Source organism: Balaenoptera ricei, chromosome 20, assembly GCF_028023285.1.
Source record: "Balaenoptera ricei isolate mBalRic1 chromosome 20, mBalRic1.hap2, whole genome shotgun sequence".
Lineage (NCBI taxonomy): Eukaryota > Metazoa > Chordata > Mammalia > Artiodactyla > Balaenopteridae > Balaenoptera > Balaenoptera ricei.
The window spans coordinates 6,828,064-6,850,069 of record NC_082658.1 but is presented as its reverse complement, the minus strand read 5'-3'; the positions used below and the strand labels follow the sequence as shown (position 1 = coordinate 6,850,069).

Genomic DNA, 22,006 nt, shown 5'->3' with positions numbered 1-22,006 from the left:
TTTTTCGCTGATGGGTCTGCTGAAAGAGGGACTCATTGCCTTTTCTGCACAAATCACACACACTGTCTCGTCCTGGAGTTTCTAGTTCCAGTTTCCCTAACGTTGGAGCAAGACATTCTATATACTTACGAAGCAACCTGATTGCAAAACCTCTTTTCATTTTTATGTTTTCACTGTGACTATTTTACAGTCCTCTCCCTCATTCTTAATTTGATGTTTTTTAAAAAAATGGCATGCTTTGAGTTTTTCTAAAGCATTCAATTTAGTTTTTGTAGAAATAACTGTTCTCTTTTTGTTTACATTTCCTGTCATTGGTCAATATCCTTTCTGTTTACACTCTTAATTGGTTAGTTTATGGATGAATTCATTAAATTGCATAATTATAATTAACATGTTTGACCGACCTAAACAAGTTTGGGCCTGAATGAAGTTGACTCTTGTTAAACACGTACCTCAACGGGTGAGAGCAGAAGCGAGGGAATCTTCAAGAGAATCTGCCCATTGCCACAAGCATAAAGATAGTGTGCTTCACCAAGAGATTGAAGGGTGTTGGTTGATCTGATAAGTTGGTTAAGAAAGGGATTGGGGGCTTCCTTGGTGGCACAGTGGTTGAGAATCTGCCTGCCAATGCAGGGGACACGGGTTCGAGCCCTGGTCTGGGAAGATCCCACATGCCGCGGAGCAACTAGGCCCGTGAGCCACAACTACTGAGCCTGCGCGTCTGGAGCTTGTGCTCCGCAACAAGAGAGGCCGCGACAGTGAGAGGCCCGCGCACCGCGATGAAGAGTGGCCTCTGCTCGCCGCAACTAGAGGAAACCCTCGCACAGAAACGAAGACCCAGCGCAGCCAAAAATAATTAATTAATTAATTAATTTTAAAAAAAAAGCAATTGTATTTAAAAAAAAAAAAGAAAGGGATTGGTTAAGACAGTTTCTACTAAACCGTCTGTTATGACCATAGTTTCATAAAAGAAAGGACATTTAAGCACCCCAAGTCAGAATAATAGGCAGTGTTTCCCAAGAAGGACAGTTGGCGACTTTATGCCAATATGGATTTCTGCTGTGTGTGTATATAATCTCCTACAAATTTATTGATACTTTGTCAAGGGCTGGTGCTCACATATGGACTAAGGATTGGCAGCTACTGAGCTTGTCTACACTGTTCTCTAGACATGGATTCTCTCCTCTAGGTCCAGCTAGTGTGGTCTAGTGTCCCCCTAAAGCCTTCTAGTAATCTTATTCATCGGAACTCTAAGGTTTTCACTCATGAGGGCCCCGTGACCCTACATCAGTTGGGAAAAAGGCCCCTTTAATCACTCAGATTCCCCCGCCCAGCATAAGCTCTCCCCCAAATAATCCACTGTGATCGCAAACTCACACGGTCTTGTCCTGAAGGGGTGCGGTTCTAGCATCAAGGAAGGGTGACTCACCCACTGGTTTTGCTGAGGAAACTCTGAGGAGTGGTTCAGAATTAAGGAAGGGGTAAGACTCTGTTTCTAAGGGTCAGAAATAGAGAAGAGACATTCTGAATGCTTGTGTGGTAGAAAATCCACTCTTAGCAGAAAGGAGGGATGTCTACTCTATGTTCCAGAATAAAAATTCCATCCTGGGGAGTTTCTGAAGCCTCCCACATCCTCCCTATCACCCTTTCCATCTTCAGTGCCACAAACCCAGATATCCCCAATCCTGTTTTTTATTAGTTTATTAATTGTTTCATTTTAAGTTATAAAATATTTGGTGCGTACTACATGTTTATATAGGATGCAGATACGTTATAAAGGGTAGGGAAGCAAACACCTCCTGCTCACAACCTTAACGAAGAAATGGAACAGTACCAAATCCACTGAAGCAACCCACTCATTGTTTGTCTTTGTTTTCTTCCAAGGAAGAATGTGCTTGCCTAAGGTGGCTCTAAGGGCCCTTCTCAACACTTGGCCCATTCTCCTTGCCTTCATGTTAATTACCAAAGCCATCAGATAAGCTGGTCTACATTATGCAGCATTCATACTAAGGTAACAAATCTATGCAACTCTTCCTGTATTAATACGACTTTTCTCCCCCAGTAAACCTACAAGCCAATGCTTAATTGTGCCTATGTGCTCTTTAAACATCGGGTGATGGGTTTGTCACTGGGGGAGCAAACACATTGAGTTTCCTTCTGGCATCCCCATGCAGAATGCTCCCCTCTGTCAAGGATGGTGAGGGTTTCTGTGACAAGGAAGCACCAGGTCACAACCCTTGGTCTCAGCCACACTGCCCAGTGCCAGCCCTCTGGTCATTGGAAGGAGCTGCAAAGTTCAGACGATGTACTCATTTCAAAAGTTCACACAGCCTTCGCAAGATTTGTAATAAGCCACAAAAGCAGAAGGACTAAACGCCAGAGACCCTTGTCCTCCCACTGAAACACCCTGATGTCTGTTGGATGGCAAATGAAAGAAGAACCAGCAGAGAAGTATTTTACCTAAAAATATCTGAGACATGAGAACAGATGTGAAAGTGGAGGTAAAATGAAGGAGATTCTTCCCTGGAGCTGTCTTGGTGTCAGTAAATCTTGCCCCTCTTTCCTGGGGTTGTTATCTTGCAGTTGGTTTTTAAATTTTTTTTTTAATTTTTAAATTTTTATTGAAGTATAGTTGATTTACAGTGCTGTGTTAATTTCAGGTGTGATTCAGTTATATATATATATATATATATATATATATATATATATATATACATATATTCTTTTTCAGACTCTTTTCCATTATAGGTTATTACAAGATACTGAATACAGTTCACTGTGCTATACAGTAGGTCCTTGTTTATCTATTGCAGTTGTTGGGTTTTTTTTAATATATATTTTTTTGGCCGTGCTGTGTGGCATGTGGGGTCTTAGTTTCTTGACCAGGGAACGAACCTGTGCCCCCCACAGTGGAAACTCGGAGTCTTAACCACTGGACCGGCCAGGGAAGTCCCAGCAGTGGGGTTTTTTGTTTGTTTGTTTGTTTGTTTTAATTTAATTTAATTTATTTTTTATACAGCAGGTTCTTATTAGTTATCTATTTTATACATATTTGTGTATACGTGTCAAACCCAGTTTCCCAAGTCATCCCACCCCCCACGCCCCCGCCACTTCCCCCCTTGGTGTCCACATGTTTGTTCTCTACGTCTGTGTCTCTATTTCTTCCCTGCAAACCGGTTCATCTGTACCATTTTTCTAGGTTCCACATATATGCATTAATATACGATATTTGTTTTTCTCTTTCTGACTTACTTCACTCTGTATGACAGTCACAGTGGGGTTTTGATGGAGGCAAATTCCCAGGGGATAATGTTGCTCCTGAGCCCCAATTAACAGGGGCTCACTGCACCAGGCCTACTTTCCAATGATGTCTGGGCAGCTCTGGAGGCAGAGTCTTGAATCTGCTTCGTGTCCCCCATTGGCATCGACTGCGTTCGGTGTCTGTCCGGAGCTAGGCTGAGATTGTTGCCAGGGCCACACTAGAATTTTGGGAGGTCAGCAACAGAAGGGGCTTGAGGTAGCTTCCAGTGCAAGCTTTTGTTTCCTGTGGACCCCGGCGGTCCAAGGTGGGACATGCCAGCATGACAATGGGGAGGAGCTTAGGGCCTGAGGTCAGACGGCCCGGGTTGGGGTTCTTTCTTTCTTTCTTTTTCTTCCTTCCTTTCTTTTTTTCTTTCTTTCTTTCTTTCTTTCTTTCTTTCTTTCTTTCTTTCTTTCTTTCTTTCTTTCTTTCTTTTCTCTCTCTCTCTTGCTCCCTTCCTTCTTTCCTTCCTTCCTTTCCTTCCTTCCTTCCTCCTTCCTTTCCTTCCTTCCTTCCTTCTTCCTTCCTTCCTTCCTTTCCTTCCTTCCTTCCTTCCTTCCTTCCTTCCTTCCTTCTTTTTCTTTCTTTCTTTTTTTGTGGCCCCACCGCATGGCATGTGGGATCTTAGTTCCCCAACCAGGGATTGAACCTGTGCTACCCACAGTGGAAGCGTGGAGTCTTAACCACTGGACCGCCAGGGAAGTCCCGGGGTTCTGTCTTTTTCTTGTTTATTTGCTGGGTGGCCTTGGACAATCATAGATGTGTCTCGGGGTCTTTTCAGTCCTCTGCAAGATGGAGTTTAACCGAAGTGCCACAGACCCTCTAGCTTGTGATCTCAAGGTAACCTTCTGGTTCCCAGTGTGTAATAGCGTAGGCCCCGCTGATGTCTTTCCAGCCGACCCCAGCTCTCTCTGAGAGGTCCCTCAGGAGCTACTGCCACACACCCAGTAGAAGCTCCTTTAAGGTTTTTTTAAAGGCAAAATGTTAGCATTTAGTTAATATGGATGGTGGGTACATGGGCATTTCTTTTTTGTTATGCTAGTCTCTGTATCTTTTGTTAAGCTTCAAAATTTCAGAATTAACAATGAATTTTCATGTATCCATACAATGGAATATCATGTAGTCATTAAAAAAATGTGGATGACAAAATGCCTGTTCTATATATATATATATATACACACACACAGATACATACATATATACACACACATATATATATCACATATGTATATACACACATATATACATATATACACACATACATATATATACACACACATATACATATACATAGATATATTCAGAGTGCAATTCCGTTTTTATTTAAGGTAGGTGTTTTGAAGCAGTGGCATCACAGGTAACTTTTTTCTTTGCTTTGCTTTCCTCAAATGTGTAATTAAACATGTATTAATAATAATGGCTCCCATTATTAACTAATAGCCACCAATAAAAGCTGACTGTTCACTCAACGCCATGCTCAAATCACAAACACAAGTCTCGTTTACTTCTCCCCCAGCCTATGTGGCGGTCACTTACCCCCAGGGGCCTGCCCAAGGCTGGGGCCTCGTTTATCCACCCTTGGATGTTCTGATCTGCCTTCCATGTCACGCTTCCTGCTGCCCACGGCCCTTGCAGACTGCTCTTCTGCTGGGCCATTCTTTGCCAGTGACCACCGCTGCTGACACAGTGATGGCCCTGGGGAGGAATACAATTCATTCCTCAGCCATTCTGCCCAGAGCATAAGATAGCCCTTCTCTGGCTCCTCACAGCTCATTTGAAACCAGGCGTGGGGTGAGGCCAAAAGAAAGGAGATACACCCCAAAGAATAGCTCAGAACTACTGCAGAGACCTGCGCTCAGACCCTCCAGGGGTTCCTATTTGACAGCAGGAATGGTTATATAATTTGTGGGTCTCAGCACAAAATAAAAATATGGGGTTCCTTGTACAAAAATTAATACTCTCAAGATGGTGACAGCAGAGTATTAAAACAATCACGGAGCCCTTCCAAATGTAGGGCCCAGGTTGCACACTCATGACACTTGCCTTGTTTGGCAGGCTTCTGTCTCACTTCTCATCTGCCTTCCTGAGTCCAATCCAGGCATCTTCACACAACCTGATTCTGATCCCAAAATGAGGAGGAAGAACTTTCCTTCATTCCAGCCTGAGCTTCACCTCCTGCATCCTCACCCCGTCCCCCCTTCCCCCACCCCAATCAGCCTCCTCCCTGGGTAATTGAAAATTGAAAGTTGGGTCATCTTCCTCCATAGGAAAATCTACTCCCACCCGCAGGGTGAGGTCTGGCTTCACAGCCCCAGTAAACCAATCCCTTTATAGGGTGACGTCAGTTCATTTCCTGAGTCTGGTTACTAAGAAACTAAATTGGATTAATCAGTCTGAAGTGACACCATGAGTGGGACACAACTAGCCCAATTTAGATGGGAGAGTGACAAGTTCAGTTCATTTCTTTTTCAATCACTTCTCACTAAAACATTTAAAAGACACTGGGACCCAACCTCCTCTGGGATTACCATAGGGACATCCGTCATTGCATGACGAGCCCACAGCTTACATCATCCCCATTTTCCTTGGAAATTGCTCTCTTCCACTCTCCATTGATAAGGAATGGGCAGGACCGACTCCACCTTTGGGGTGGACATGTGACCCATCTCAGCCCAATGAGCATTAGATCTAGGACTTTAGTTGAAACAGGGAGCTGTGAGGATGTGACCCTGGAGCTGCTGGCAACCATGTGACCCCAGGAGGAGGTTGTAATTAAAGTCGAACCAGAGGAAAGAATGTTGAGGGACAGAGAGAGTGAGGCTGCTGGTGCCATCGTTTGAGTCCCCAGATCCAACCGAGCCGGACGTCAGCAGTATCCCCCGGCTCGCCAGTGAATTCTCTTTTTGGCTTAGGATGGTTTGAGTTGGTTTTGTCACTGGCAATCAAAAGGGTCCTGACCACAGGGCTCCCCTTTCACAGGCAGTAATAATGTCTGTGCTGCTTACACTCTGTGCTGTGGAAATCACATGTGACAACTTATGTGCAACTGCTCTGCAGACTGCAAAGGGCTTTTGAATGGAATGACCTGGGAAGGTCAGTCAGCTGATGCAGAGCCAGGACAGCACCCCGAGCCCAGTTCTCTTTCATTGCTAAGGAGCTGCCTCCTGCTCTAAGAAAATCAGTGAAAAGGGCAAGTGGTGGATGGAGCCAGGTGGCAGACAGGGCAGGGAGTGGGCAGGATAGTTGGTGGACAGGACAGGGGTGAAGAGAGCAGGGTGTAGATGAGAAGAAAGTGGACAGAACAAGCGGTGGTCAGGGACTACCCTGTGTGGCCTTCTCATGCGTTTGTGGTGTCTCTGATGTCTGGGGCAGACCTGGCTTTTCAGGCATAGGCAGGGCAGAGTGAAGGTCTTGGAGGGAATGACCCCAGAGCTCACATGGCCCCTCACTTCTGCCTTTCCAAAACCTCTCTTCATGCATCAACTTGTCATCCCAAGGGGTCAGGGCCCTGGCCTTTTTTTTTGCCACTTGTGTCACTTTCATCCAACACAGTACTGTAAGTTGCAGCCAGAACAATCAGACAACTATTACAGAACAATCAGACAAGAAAAATAAATAAAATAATCCAAATCAAAAAAGGGCCCGGGGGGCTTCCCTGGTGGCGCAGTGGTTAAGAATCCGCCTGCCAGTGCAGGGGACGTGGGTTCGAGCCCTGGTCCGGGAAGATCCCACATGCCGCTGAGCAGCTAAGCCCGTGCACCACAACTACTGAGCCTGCGCTCTAGAGCCTGCGAGCCACAACTACTGAAGCCAGTGCGCCTAGAGACCATGCTCCGAAACAAGAGAAGCCACCGCAATGAGAAGCCCACGCACCGCAACGAAGACCGCGACTAGAGAAAGCCTGCGCGCAGCAACAGAGACCCAATGCAGCCAAAAATAAATAAATAAATTTATTAAAAAAAAAAAGAAAAAAAGGGCCCTGGCATTTTTGAGTTTGGATGTTTTTTTTGGCTCAGATCTTTAGAGACCCTGAGGGAGGGGTATCAGCTTTGTTTCTCTGAATCTGACTCTGCCATGCTTGGGCCATGGATCTTTGCTCTGGGCACTTCGCAGAACAAGCCCCTTCCTTTTTTGGACGTGGACTTGAAGGGATCCCTGTCTTGGGTGCCCAGAGCCATTCTGGCCTTCAGAGGTGGGGCCCTTTCCTGCAGCTGTGGCGTTTACAGCCTTTCGGATCAGTGACTGAATCAGGATCCAGAACTTGGCAGCCTGAGAGAGCTGCAAGCATTTGACCTGGTCCCCTGCTTCCCACCATGTGAGACGAGAGGTCTCTGACCTTTGAGAAGTCTTCTTGGGCACTGATGTCCATGGGTCAACATGGGCTACAGTCAGACGTGGCCTGAGTCCTCTGTGCCAGCCGGCTAAGCCACCCAGCCTGCCAGACTCAGCTCCTTGGGGTGGGGAATGGGTCTTGTGCCTGGACCCTCAGGGACACATGGCACCCGGCAGACGTTTGCTGATTCTCAAGATTCTCAACCAGAAATATCCAGTTTCAAGGGGGGCATGTGGAATGGGGCAGTGGTGGGATATAAGGAAATGACTGCAATCGCCTTTTTTCTCTTTCATGGTCTCTCCCATGAAACCCATAGCCCTAAGGCCCTGACATGAGTGAGATGGAGGTAGAGTGGTGGGATGACAGCTGGGGGAAGCATCCCTCCCCCACCTTCCTCTCTCCCCATCACCAGGTCAAGTCCAGGGCATTCTCAAACTCAAAGGCAAGTGGTCCCTAAAGGAGTGTTGGAAACTGGATATCTGGGGAGAATAGAATGCCTACCTGCCCTAAGTCACAGTTAAACACAGTCAAGGGAGGCAGAGGTCAGTGTGGAGAGGACCCAAGGGTAGGAGGGGCGGAGGGGGTTGTAGATTGAGGCTGTCCTTGTAGTGTAGCCAGCCGTCAAACCATAGCAGCCTGATATCTTTAAACATCTGAGTTCTCCAAGTCTCTTTTTTTTTTTTCTTTCTGAATTTCATGCTTAGCAAACCATCCCCTGATTATAATGTGGCTTGGCATCTAGGCCAATACCTCAGTTTTGTGAGTTTGATTAACACAAGCCTGCCTGGAGAGATGGTTCCGCTCTTTTTTGTTTTATTTTGCATTTTTTGGCTTTTATTTTTAATGCTTTTTTGAGATGAATCCACCCTTGACTGAGTGAACAAAACTCATCTCTGATCCTGCAGAGCTGGGGACACCCTAAAGTGATGACAATCTGTGAGACCCTTGGAGAAACCCTTTGCCCTCTCCTGACTCTACCTCTTTGCATTTCCAGCTTGCTGGGGTTTGAATCTGGGCTCTGCCACTTATTAGCTGGGTGACCTTAGGTAAGTTTCTTAATGTCTATGTGCCTCAGTCTACTCATCTGTAAAATGAGATTAAAATAGGGTTGTTGGGACTTCCCTGGTGGCGCAGTGGTTAAGAGCCCATCTGCCAATGCAGGGGACACAGGTTCGATCCCTGGACCGGGAAGATCCCACGTGCCACAGAGCAAATAAGCTCGAGCGCCACAACTACTGAAGCCTGCGTGCCTAGAGCCCGTGCTCTGCAACAAGAGAAGCCACCGTGATGAGAAGCCCATGCACTGCAACGAAGAGTAGCCCCCGCTCACTGCAACTAGAGAAAGCCCACGCGCAGCAACGAAGACCCAACGCAGCCAAAAATAAATAAATAAATAAATACATTACTAAAAAAAAAAAAAAAATAGGGCTGTTGTAGGACTGAAGGATATAAAATGCTTAGCTCCGTGCCTGGCACATACGTGCTATGTAAGGCTCTGCTGTTATTGTTTGAATTCCCATAATGCCTACCTGCTGTGAAGCTCGAGCAAGTAACTATTTTTTTTTTCCGTCTGGCTTCCATTTCCTTATTTATAACATGGAATTAATAATAACATCTACTGGAAAAAGCATGGGGTAAGAGTACAGTGTCATAGCATTTATTACAGTTTTTTTGTAAAACCTATAAACTATAATGCTTTATAGCATTATAGTTTTTTGTAAACTATAATGCTCCACAAATGAACCATTTGTCTTGATTTTTATCATTTATTATTAACAATTGTTAGTCTTACTGGGCCCCTCTAGACTATAGTGCAGATGATTTTAATACTTAGTTCATAGCCTAATGGAACCTGAGAAGGGGACCAGAGAAGAGGGCAGAACCTGGGTGAAGAGAAGGTTTGGTGCTGCCCCCCCAGAACGAGGAGGTGCCCGAGGGGCTGGAGGGGGTCTCTGCCTCTTCTGTGCTCTGTACCGGCGGCTTCGTTCCCTCTCAGAGGTTAAGTGGCTGCTCCCTGTGAAGTTGGGAGGGGCTGGAAGAAGCAGTTGACTGTCCCCTGGGGGTATCGCTCTGATAGAGGGCAGAGCCGCCTTTTAAAAAGCAGAGCTGCCAGCAGTGATGTGGACGCAAAACTCAAACGGCGGAGGGAGGAGGAAGAGGGAAAATTCTTGCTTTGCCTTTAAAAGGCTCGTGTAACAACAAAAGAAGAGACAAAGAATAAGAACGCCTCATCCCTGGCCCTGCCTATACCTTGTGAGAGGAGGGGTGTGTGTGTGTGTGTGTGTGTGTGTGTGTGTGTGTGTATGTCTGTGTGTGTGTCTATGTGTGTGTGTGTGTCTCTGTGTGTGTGTCTCTGTGTGTGTGTATGTCTGTGTGTGTGTGTGTATGTCTGTGTGTGTATGTCTGTGTGTGTGTATGTCTGTGTGTGTGTGTCTGTGTGTGTGTGTATGTTTGTGTGTGTGTGTCTGTGTGTGTATGTCTCTGTGTGTGTGTATGTCTGTGTGTGTGTATGTGTGTGTGTGTATGTCTGTGTGTGTGTGTATGTCTGTGTGTGTGTGTCTGTGTGTCTGTGTGTGTGTGTGTGCTGTTGGCAGCAGGGGCAGAGGACTAGAAAGCCAAAGGAAATGTGAGCTTAAACACAACTTGGTTCAAGACACCTGAAAGCATACCTATGGCATTTACATAAGCACAAATTATTAAGAATACACCCTTATGTTGATGGGTAAAAACTGTCCGCTAATAAGCAGAAATGCAAATAAAAAGGGAGGGAGCAGACTTTGGCATCAAGGTCAGGGAAATAAGAATCATTTGCTGGGGGAATTTTGAGTTCTGCTTGTTTCAACAGTTATATTATTTTCACTGCACTGCTTAGGACCTTGCTAACTTTGGGAGCAGCGTGAGGTTGGGGAGGCTTTGATTGGTGCAATCGGGTTAAGATTTCCAGATCTGTTGTCTGCTGCTGTCTTGGAGTTCTCTCATTTGTCCCCAGAAAACCTCCTCTGCTTGGCGGATGGGAGGGTGGTCCAGGGCTGTTCCATCTGGGGAGGTACATTGCCTGAACTCTCTGCTAGGTAGCAAAGGAGCTGTGATCTCCATTCTCACTTGGAATCTCCAAGGATTGTTTCTCTTGCCTGAGAGAGGGGGATAGAAACGAGGAGCATGCTGGGATAAACTCAGAGCCACTTCAAATGCCCAGCTCCACAATTCCCTAGCCTGGTGCTCACCTTTGGCTGTTCACTTCCAGCAAAGCTGGATTTCCTGTCCTGAAGATGAAGGAAGGCATAGCCCTTTCCCAGAACACCTCACAAGGGAAACATTAGCATAGCAACACTAGTGAGTTTCAGAAGTTTCTTCACAAAGGGTCCCAGGAACGCTAAATTAGAGGGAAGAGTGCTTGGAGAGGGAAGCCTGAGAGTTTGGAAAATGCCTTTGAGACATTGGACAGAGTCATGGTCATTTCCTGCTAAGGTTATGCAGGAGAACCAGCCAGCATCACTCCCCCTGCTAGCTGGCTGGCTGGGATCTGGGCGGGACTGACGAATTAGCCAAAGGAGTCCCAGATGGTCAGAGATGGTTAATGATGTAACATACACATTTGTTTATCCAAAAGTCTCCAGAGTGGGCAAGAGAGGAAAACAAGCAAATGGAAATATTCTACAGGGAGTGGAGCAGCTAACCTTTCTTGGCTTTCTTGTTTGTTCCTGAGCTGAAGATAGAAATCTGGCAAGAAGTGGATCTAGTCTTCTCACACTTTCCTTTTATATATATTTTTCTTTTGCTTCTTCCTTCTCCATCTCCTCCTCCCCCCCCTTCTTCTTTTCTCTCTCTTTTTCTTTTTTTAGAAAATAAACCACTTTATTGAGGTATTATGGTACTGAGGTATGATGAACTCACTTTGAGACTAAAATCTCTTCACCTACAGAGCATGGATTTTCTGTGGAATCGGATTCTTTGACCACAAATTTGTGTTTCATTAACATTGTTTTTTAAAAAATATTTATTTAATTATTTGGCTGTGCCGGGTCTTAGTTGTGGCACGTAGGATCTTCTATCTTCCTTGCAATGTGAGGGATCTTTTAGTTGCGGCATGCGAACTCTTAGTTTCAGCATGTGGGATCTAGTTCCCTGACCAGGGATCGAACCCAGGCCCCCTGCATTGGGAGCACAGAGCCTTAGTCACTGGACCACCAGGGAAGTCCCTCATTACCATTGTTTAATGGAAGAAAAGTGCTCTTGAGGGATAAAGAATGGTAGAGGGAGACAGAATAGCTGGTATGGCCTTTTGCTGGTTGATTTGTCTTTCTCTGGTAAAATTTTCTGGCAAGGAAGAACAATACTACTGAACCCAGACCCTTCTCTAGGACCAGTGGGTGACAGCCTCGTGGGAGGGAGGCTGGCTGGTATATGGAACTCTGCCTTTTTCAAATATTAACTCTCAAGCAGAGGCCATGAGAGAGAGGCCTCAAATTGAGGTCAGAAGTGACCATTTCTTTCTGGGTTATCTCACTATATCTTCCCGTACCTTTATCAGGGCCCATCTGAGACTCTATACAGTATTATAGCAATTTGTGTGCCTGTTTTACAGGCCATGAGCTTATTGAAGGTGGGAACTACTTTTTTGGGGTGTGTGTGTGTGTTCTAACGCTCAGCATAGTTTCTTACCCTTTGAAAATGCTCAGTACATGTTTGCTGAATGACAAGATGAGGCACGTGGGCTATTGAAAGAGGTAGACATACAAGATGAGCCGCAGAAGTGGGACATGAAAGACAAGCACAAGAGAGGTGGGAGAGGAGTGGAGGTGACCTGCTTACCTTTCCCACTCACCTAGAAGAGGTGTTGGAGCAGAGTTAGAGGACAAGGGAATCCTTGCAGGACAGAGAACTTTCATCCTTATCTCTCTAATGATTCCATTTTTTTTCCAATGAGGCCCAATCCCTGGATGAATGGATGGACCGTCCATGCCTTTATGCCCTCTGGTTGCTGGTTTTTCTGAGATTCGATAGAAGAGACTGACTTTAACTTAGTAATTTATTTGCTCCTCTTGGAACAAGATTGGCATGTGGGTGTTCATCACAGCACTGGTGAGGATGAGTTAGGAAGTGAGTTCTATTTTTTTTTGCGGGGTTGGGGGCCTGCACCACGTGGCCTGCGGGATCTTAGTTCCCTGACCAGGGATCGCACCTGTGCCCCCTGCAGCAAAAGCGCCAAGTCTTAACCACTGGACCGCCAGGGAAGTCCAGGAAGTGAGCTCTTGAACTCACTTTGTCCTGATTCACTAGCATCTGGAGCAAAAGCTGCCCCCATTCTGTACTTCCTTTGCTCAGAATTCACAGTCAGGACCTGACACAGCAAGAACCCACCATGGAGTGTTTCTGAGCCCCTAACTCACATCATTGTCTTTGATGGCTCATGAGACTGTACTGGCAGCAAAAGAGGGCCGGGAGTTCTCTAAGGGAAAGAGCAGCAAGGTTGTTCACATGTTTTAAATTATTTAGTTGCATCAAATATTCAGATTTGTGAGAACATCAGCAACTCTATTTAAAAACTCCAAGCACGTCATGGATGAACTCAGTGTTTCCAGGCAGTTCCCAGCTTCCAGCCCACACTCAAAGAATATTCTAAGAGTTACTCAGGCTCATTTGGGTCAGCCTTCACCTCTCGGGATGAGCTAAAGTGCAAGTGCCATCCAAGGTTGATGATACTTGGTGTATGTTTTTCAGATAAGTGAATTTTAATGAGAGGTCTCATTGCACCCCATACCTCACCTCCCAGAGGAAAGAGCTATTCAACTTAGGAAATCACGGTTGCAAGGTTCACACAGTCATGATTTTTGTGTAGGTGGGTGTGTGAGCTTAATCCCTTGGGATTGTGCCTGTGAAATATGTGTGTGTTTCTGCATATGAAGTTGCTGCTCTTCTCACAAAGCTTCATTATTTTAGGTGAGACCCAATGTGACACCTATTGACGTTGTTCTGGAGCTCAAGATGTGTGTCCTAATAACAACCATTTATTGAATGTTTCCTATACACCCAAGAAAGAAAGAAAGAAAGAAAGTAAGAAAGAAAGAAAGAAAGAAAGAAAGAAAGAAAGAAAGAAATTACATTATGTTATCTAACATTTTCACTCAAAAAACCCCAATAAGCCAGGTATTATTATTCCTATTTTATAGATAAGAGAAGAAAAAAAGGCTCACAGATGTTATTCAAAGTCACATCAAGGTCTGATTCCAAGCCTGGGGTTTCTTTCCATCATACAGCAATATCTCTTTTCTGCCAGGTTTCTAAGACTATCCTACATAAAATCTGGTAGCCCTGTCAAAACATTAAATAACACTTCCCCCTCTATAAAGGTGACCTCTGGGGAGGAGAATAGGAAGTGTGTGTGGAAGGGGGTATGTGGGGTGTGGTTTCTGGGAAGCTGGTAAGGGTCTACCTTTATTTTGATAGTGGTTGCACAGAGCTGCTCTTCGTGATAACCCATCAGGTTATACCCCATCAGGGTATACACATATGATTTGGGCTTTTCTTGTGTTTGTTATACTTCAATAAAATGTTTATTTAAAAAATCCTGGGCTTCCCTGGTGGCGCAGTGGTTGAGAATCTGCCTGCCAATGCAGGGGACACGGGTTCGAGCCCTGGTCTGGGAAGATCCCACATGCCGCGGGGCAACTGGGCCCGTGAGCCACAACTACTGAGCCTGCGCGTCTGGAGCCTGTGCTCTGCAGTAAGAGAGGCCGCGATAGTGAGAGGCCCGCGCACCGCGATGAAGAGTGGCCCCCGCTCGCCGCAACTAGAGGAGGCCCTCGCACAGAAACGAAGACCCAACACAGCCAAAATAATAAATAAATTAATTAATTAATTAAAAAAAAAAAAAGAGGAAAAAAAAAATCCTTCCTAGCAACTAATGTTGGAGGGGAGCCCTGCCTCCCATGGTCAATATGTTCTAATTAATCAACAGGATTCCCTGGACTCTATTACACAGCAAATTTAAAAATAATACAAATATGTCCAGAACTTCTGCTGCCAGTGTCCTTGTCCTCACGGTGAGCCATGGCCACCCCCCGCCTCTGCAGGAGACTCTCCAACGCTAGCAGGTTTACTCGATATATATGAAAGGAAGGAGAAGGACGTGCCTGCCATTTTATGGATTAAGAAGAACGCCTGGAGTTATGCCAGGGAAAATCATCATTTCTTACTCTATCAACTGGAGATCTTTTATAGTTTTGGGATAATTAGTAAGATTATTGATCTATCATTAATTCAAATCTGAGTTTCAATTAATTTAATCAGACTATCAGATGGAAATCTAGGTAACTTAAGGCTTTGATTCAGTGGGAAGATAAAAGAAAGAAGGAAAACAAGGAATAAGGCATCAGACTCTGTGTGGACCAATATTATATGCTGGCTGTATCACACTGCCATTTTAATTTTAAGACTTTTTAAAATTTGGATATACACAAATAATGTGATGTAATTAGCTTTATCAAGTGAAATGTATACAGTAAGCATTACAATGTATGCATGACCCATGAGGAATGTTTGATCTTAAGACTAATGTCCCCTCCAGGGGCTTCCCTGGTGGCACAGTGGTTGAGAATCTGCCTGCCAATGCAGGGGACACGGGTTCGAGCCCTGGTCTGGGAAGATCCCACATGCCGCGGAGCATCTGGGCCCGTGTGCCACAACTACTGAACCTGTGCTCTAGAGCCTGCGAGCCACAACTACTGAAGCCTGCGCGCCACAACTACTGAAGCCCGCGTGCCTAGAGCCCGTGCTCCACAACAAGAGAAGCCACCACAATGAGAAGCCCGCACACTGAAACAAAGAGCAGCCCCCGCTCGCCACAACTAGAGAAAGCCCGCGAGCAGCAACGAAGACCAAAAATAAATAAACAAAATAAATTAATAAAAAAATACAAATATGTTGATACCTTGCCCCTTTACAAAAAGGTTTCTAAGCGTATCACAATAAAAAGTCATGTACAAAAATAAAATAATATTAGGAGGAGGTGACCAGTATTATAGGAAAAGGAAAATTGCTACACACATATGTTACTCTGTTGAGCATCACAGAAGGTTTAAGACCAGCTTCTGCTCTCAAGATGCTTACAACCAAGCTGAAGATATTGAGTATTTACTAGTGGTAAGTAGACACCTGTCTTCAAATATACTGGAACTCGTAGGAAAAGGCTCTCTTGCAATTTGGTAGTCAATAAACCCAAAGGAAGTGAAAGTTCTCATGGGCTACATCCTGCATTTCATGCGTGGGTAATTGAGGTGGGAAAGACCACACTTGATCAATAATTTTAAATCTTTGACCACCAAATCTTAAAGCTTTTAAAGTGAATATTTATATCTTTATAAGATGGTTTAAACTTGGAGAGACCCATGTATCTAGTCACCAGGATGCTTTTGTAATTGATTTGTAATTATGTTCCCTTTTGTTTGCATGCATTTTCTACTGAGGCTAGATTCACCACCTCAAAGAACACACATCTTATTCTAGTTTACTTCAAACTGTAGTGGTTTTTAAACTTCCTGACTGGGGAAGTTACACACTTTTCTCCTTATCTATACCCTAGGGGCTGAGGGACCTGGAGGGAGAAGTCATTGGGCTATTCAAATCTATAGACCACTTCCCTTAGTAGTTGGTTTTCTGCAATTTGTGTCAGAAATAGCCAGTGTGGCACACGGCTGTGTTTCTGAAATTTTAACGTGCATATTTATTTTCTAGGGATCGTGTTAAAACACAGATTCAGATTCAGCAGGTCTGGGGTGGAGCTTGAGATTTCACATTTCTAACAAGCTCTGAGGTAATGCCAAAGCTGCTGGTCTATGGACCAAACTTGTAGAGAGAAAGGAATGTTAGGCTTTGAATCATAATTCCTGGCCTTGTTTTCTTGGACAAGTCACTTTGCCTCTCCGGATTTGAGTTTCCTCAAATGTCAACTGTATGATAGGGGAGAAAAGTGGATGCAATTACTTCAAAGCTTACATTCATGGAATTTTCAGAGTGATACTTTGATTTTTAAAAATCTCCACTTATAGGACCATGTACAGCCTTTCAGGGGACTAATAGATAAACCGGTATCAGCAAAGTAGGAAATATAAGGGCTGAATGAGGAGGGCAGAGAAAGGGATGAGGTGCAATAACGACTTCTTATGGCAAATATAAGGTTCTGATGCTTCAGAGTGATGGATGTTGGATCAATAAGTGTTGCCTAGAGAGGCTGCTACTTTTTCCCAACAATCACTTCAAGAGGATATTTTTGATCATTTACATTATTGATAATTTAGATATAATCTAGTTATGTTATTGATAACTTAGTTGTATAAAAAACTTGAATGAGGGAAGCAAGGGATGAGTGTGAACAATGAAATAAGCAAACACTTTCAGGAGGCTATGAGTGAGTCATGGCTGGAGGGCAGCTTTCTGGAGGCACAAGGGAGTCTGGTTTGAAAACAACAGTTTATTTCTGCTGCAGATCATTTCTATGTTTAACTTCAGCCAAGTTGGCCAGGAATTCAGATATTTGACCACAGCTACCAGACTTACCGGGTCCGGAGCTTGTGAGGTAAGGGTGGGAGGACAAATGTAGCCTCCCACAAGGGTTACGGAGGGCAAAGTTGCTCGAGGTTCACAGGGTTTAGAGGCAGGAAGAGTGAGTGAGAAAGGGACACAGGTGATTTAAATGCAGGAACCAAGCTCCTGACTATCTGAACCTCTGGGGGCGGCCCCTCCCCCGCGTTCAAGCATCTGTTTTGAGCAGCAAACAGGATCAGGCAGAAAGCGTTCTCCAGGCTCACAGATACAGGCTAGTTTCTCTTTAAGTTCCAAAACCAAGTGAGGGGAACGGAGAGAACTGGTGACGGCGCCCTCTCCCAGGATTGAGATGGGGGCGGGGAACTAGAGATCCTTACCTTATGCAGGACGTGCTCATGGAAGTCAGGGCCAGCTCCCCCCTGGTAGGAGTCGAGCCTCTGCAGATCCATGCCTGGCTTGGACCCCGCTGCTCCGCACTCTCCCAGCGCTCTGCGTCAATGCTCCCAGGAGCTCTGTCCGGGCTCTGCGGGGTGCAGCCGGCTCGGGTCTAAGCCCCGCGGACCGGGCCGCATCCGGTTCAGCACTGGACAGCTCCCGCAGCCGCTGCGGCGCGGTACCCTGAGAGCAGGCGGCGGCTGCTGCCCTCCGCAACCGCGGCGTGTCAGCACCAGGAACAGCGATACAGTCCCTGCGCGCCTGGGACCAGAGTTCTGTCCTAGTCCCCTGTCTCGTGACTCCAGGATGCTGGGAGGGACGCCAGATTTCAATCTAGCCGGTGCCCCATGCGTATCTCATTCAGCTACCGGATTCCGGAGCCTCAGCGACCCAGCTGCGTTCTCCGGGTATTGCGGTCCCGGGAGCTCACCGTTCCTGATTCTTAGTGACCGAGCAGACCGTCACACCACGCCGCTCAACTCTCCTCCCGCGGTTGCAGAGGCAAAGCCCTGCGGCGCTGGAGCCGCTTCTCTTTTGGTCTCTGGACAGTTCCCTCCAGTAGGTATGAGGTCGACAGGTGATGGCCCAGAGGGGTCCCTGACGTTTCTGAAATATTTTTCAAAATCTTGCTTAACTGCATTTTCCTAGAGGGAGGGTCCAGAGCTTAAATTACACTCTCTAGGATGCATATGTCCCCCGCCAGAGTTAAGAACAATTGTCTTGGGAAAGGCAGAAGGGTTGTTTGGTTAAGAGTACAGGCTCCAGAGTTCAAATCATGGCTCTGAAAGTTATAAGTTGTGTAACCTTGGGCAAGTTACTTAACCTCCCCTAAGTGTCCACAAACTGGAAATAATAATAGTACCTACACCATGGTGTTGTTCTGAGGATTTAATGAGTTTATTTACGTAAAGAACCTAGTACGGTGCCTGACGTATATTAGGAACTCAAAAAATGTTAGCCATTGTGCTCTCTGGGCAAGGGGTTGGGAGCTCGGTCTACCTCCCCTAAACACCAGGAGAGTCCTGCTGCTGGGACCACCAATTTGCAGAGTTGTATTACCACCGGGAAAGGTGAGCATGAAGATGACCACCATGGGAACTGGAAGCTGAGACTGTGGTCTCAGAGGTTTTCCTAATATGATGACCTTGACATTCAGCAGGCAGCTACCTCATTAGACACAAGTCCTATCACCACCGGCCTCTAGAGTCAATATTAATATGGAGGGAAAGGGCCAGGCCTAAGTTTAAAAGGGTGCATTTAACTTCTGGGCTTCAATTCCTTTTCTGGCTGGGTAGCTTTAACCAAATCACTTAAGTTCTCTGCGATTGCTAACATTTTCTCATCTGTAAAATAGGTAGAGCTATGTGTGCCTACCTCATTGGGTTTTTGTGAGGAGTAAATGAGACAATTATGTGAACATCTTTCTTTCTTTTTAAACTGTAAAACAAGTTTCACTTACCAGGTGTTAGTATTACTGGAATCTCTATACTATAGATATTCAATAAGTATTAATTAAATGAACAAAGCCAGGGAAAATGTGTTTGTATGTATGAGATTCTCAGTAGTCCTATGGTTGGGGTTCTTAACCTGAGGTGAATAGATGGACTTTAGGTGAACTGTGAAACATTGTTTGATGGAACATGTTATAAAAAGTTTTGCTTATGTGGATTTTTATGGAGAGAAGTCTCATAGATTTCATTATGTTTTCAAAGTTGTCTATTCAAAAAAAAATTTAAGGGTCAACAGCTTAAAAGAAACTCTTATCATAACTTTTCCCTGAGCTTCCTCACCATCCATGACTACTGTAGTTAAGAAGGTTCCAGAAGCCAACAGCTGCTTTGCCCTGAACTTTACATTCCTGGGAGGGGTCACCACTTCTTGGGGTCTGGTTCTGAGCGCTGAAGGTTCACAAACATGATTTCATCTGTTTGCTCAAGGCTTATGGAGAGCACATAATGGAGGATCTGAACTGATCTGGAGTTGATGATGTAAGACTTCCCTGAGAAATGATGTTTAAGCTGAGATCTAGAGGAAGAGTGGGCATCGGTCAGGTGAAGGAAGTGGTGGTGTGTCTCCAGGCACATTGATCAGCATGTGAAAAAACTTCATGGTGGTCAGGAGCTGAAAAAAAAAAGCCAGTCTGGCTGGAGTCCAGAAAGGGAGGGGAGAAAAATGATGGGAGACAAGTCTAGAGAGGTAAGGACCAGATCTGTAGACCAGGTTTTGGACTTTATTCTAAGCAATTCAAACCATGGAAGGACTTTAAATAGGGGAGTGACATGGCCAGATTTGAGTTTTAAAGATACTACTCTGGCTATTGTGTAGAGAATGGATTAAGAGTCAAGAATAAATGTGCTCATCTTTTTATATTGATTTTAAAATCTCTTTATATATTAAGGACATTGATCTTTTATGTCATAAATATTTCATTATTTTCTGTGGATTGTTTTCTAATGATTAACTTTGTTTATGCTTTTATTGTACCATATTAAAGTTTTTAATCTTTAAGTTTGGATTAAGCATAAGTGGGTGTTAGCCAGGCAGAGGATATCAGAAAGTGTATTGTTGAGCAAACAATATAAGTAAAGAAAAATAGATATTCTTTACGGACTGTGTCCATTAAAATGTGATAGGATGATAAATTGATTTTCTTTATTCTAGGGCTATTTATGTTCAAATAACTAATACTATTAATTTATAATTTCAAACTTTATGATTTCTTTTAAAGTTGTTAAAGTGTGTTTTATGATCTATCTTGCTGAACATTCCAGGTGATCTTGAGAAGAATATGTATTTTGTTGTTGGATGGAGTATTCTATAAATATCAATCAGGTCGGACTTGAGGACACAGGGAGGGGGAAGGGTAAGCTGGGACGAAGTGAGAAAGTGGCATGGACTAATATATACTACCAAATGTAAAATAGATAGCGAGTGGGAAGCAGCCGCATAGCACAGGGAGATCAGCTTGGTGCTTTGTGACCACCTAGAGGGGCGGGATAGGGAGGGTGGGAGGGAGGGAGACGCAAGAGGGAAGAGATATGGGGATATATGTATATGTATAGCTGATTCACTTTGTCATAAAGCAGAAACGAACACACCATTGTAAAGCAATTATACTCCAATAAAGATGTTTAAAAAAATATATCAATCAGATCAAGTTGATTGATAGTGCTTTTCAAGTCAACTATATCCTTACTGATTTTCTGCATGCCAGATCTATCAGTTACTGACAGAAGGTTTTGAAACCTCCTACTATAATTGTGGGTTCGTCTTTTTCTCCTTTCAGTTCTATCAGTTTCGGCCTCAAGTATTTTGACACTCTGTTTTTAGGTGGATACACATTTCTTGGAGAACTGACTCCTTTATCGTTTTGAAGTGCCTTCCTTTATTACTGACAGTTTTCTTTGTTCTGATATCTTCTTTGTTTGAAAATATAGCTACTCCAGCTTTCTTTGGATCAGTGCTAACGTGGTATAACTTTCTCCATCCCTTTACTTTTTTTCTTTTTTTAATTAATTAATTAATTTAATTTATTTATTTTTGGCTGCAGTGGGCCTTCGTTGCTGCACGCAGGTTGTGGTGAGCGGGGGCCACTCTTTGCTGCGGTGCGTGGGCCTCTCACTGCGGTGGCTTCTCTCGTTGCGGAGCATGGGCTCTAGGCACGCAGGCTTCCGTAGTTGTGGCTTGCAGGTTCTAGAGCACAGCAGGCCCAGTAGCTGTGGTGCACGGACCTTGCTGCTCCACGCCTTGTGGGAACTTCCCGGACCAGGGCTCGAACCCATGGCCCCTGCATTGGCAGGCGGATTCCCAACCACTGCGCCACCAGGGAAGCCCTCCATCCCTTTACTTTTTTTTTTTTTTTTTAAATTTATTTATTTATTTATTTATGGCTGTGTTAGGTCTTCGTTTCTGTGCGAGGGCTCTCTCTAGTTGTGGCAAGCGGGGGCTGCTCTTCATCGCGGTGCACGGGCCTCTCACTATCGCGGCCTCTCTTGTTGCGGAGCACAGGCTCCAGACGCGCAGGCTCAGCAATTGTGGCTCACGAGCCCAGTTGCTCCGTGGCATATGGGATCTTCCCAGACCAGGGTTTGAACCCGTGTCCCCTGCATTGGCAGGCAGACTCTCAACCACTGCGCCACGAGGGAAGCCCATCCCTTTACTTTTAACCTGTTGGAATCTTTATATTTAAAATGTGTTTCTTGTAGACAACATATACTTCAGTCTTTTTTTTTTTAATCCACTCTGACGATCTCTGTCTTTTAATTGGTGTATTAAGGCGTTCACATTTAAAGTGATTGCTGATGTATTTGGGTTAATATCAACTGTGTTTGTAACTATTTTCTATTCATTGCCAGATGCTTCTTGTTTCTGCATTCTCTGGTTTTAAATGAGTG

The 22,006-nt window shown here is 44.8% G+C and overlaps 1 protein-coding gene across 1 annotated transcript in view; it reads right to left on the bottom strand.

The window, feature by feature from the left end:
* Positions 1–17,626, bottom strand: part of RAB37 (RAB37, member RAS oncogene family) — a 70,502-nt gene extending 52,876 nt beyond the window's left edge. Inside the window, exon 1 of the mRNA XM_059906880.1 lies at positions 17,555–17,626. Within this exon, the coding sequence (XP_059762863.1) occupies positions 17,555–17,626 (72 nt within the window). The remainder of the gene's footprint in view (positions 1–17,554) is intronic.
* Positions 17,627–22,006: the final 4,380 nt, after the last annotated feature.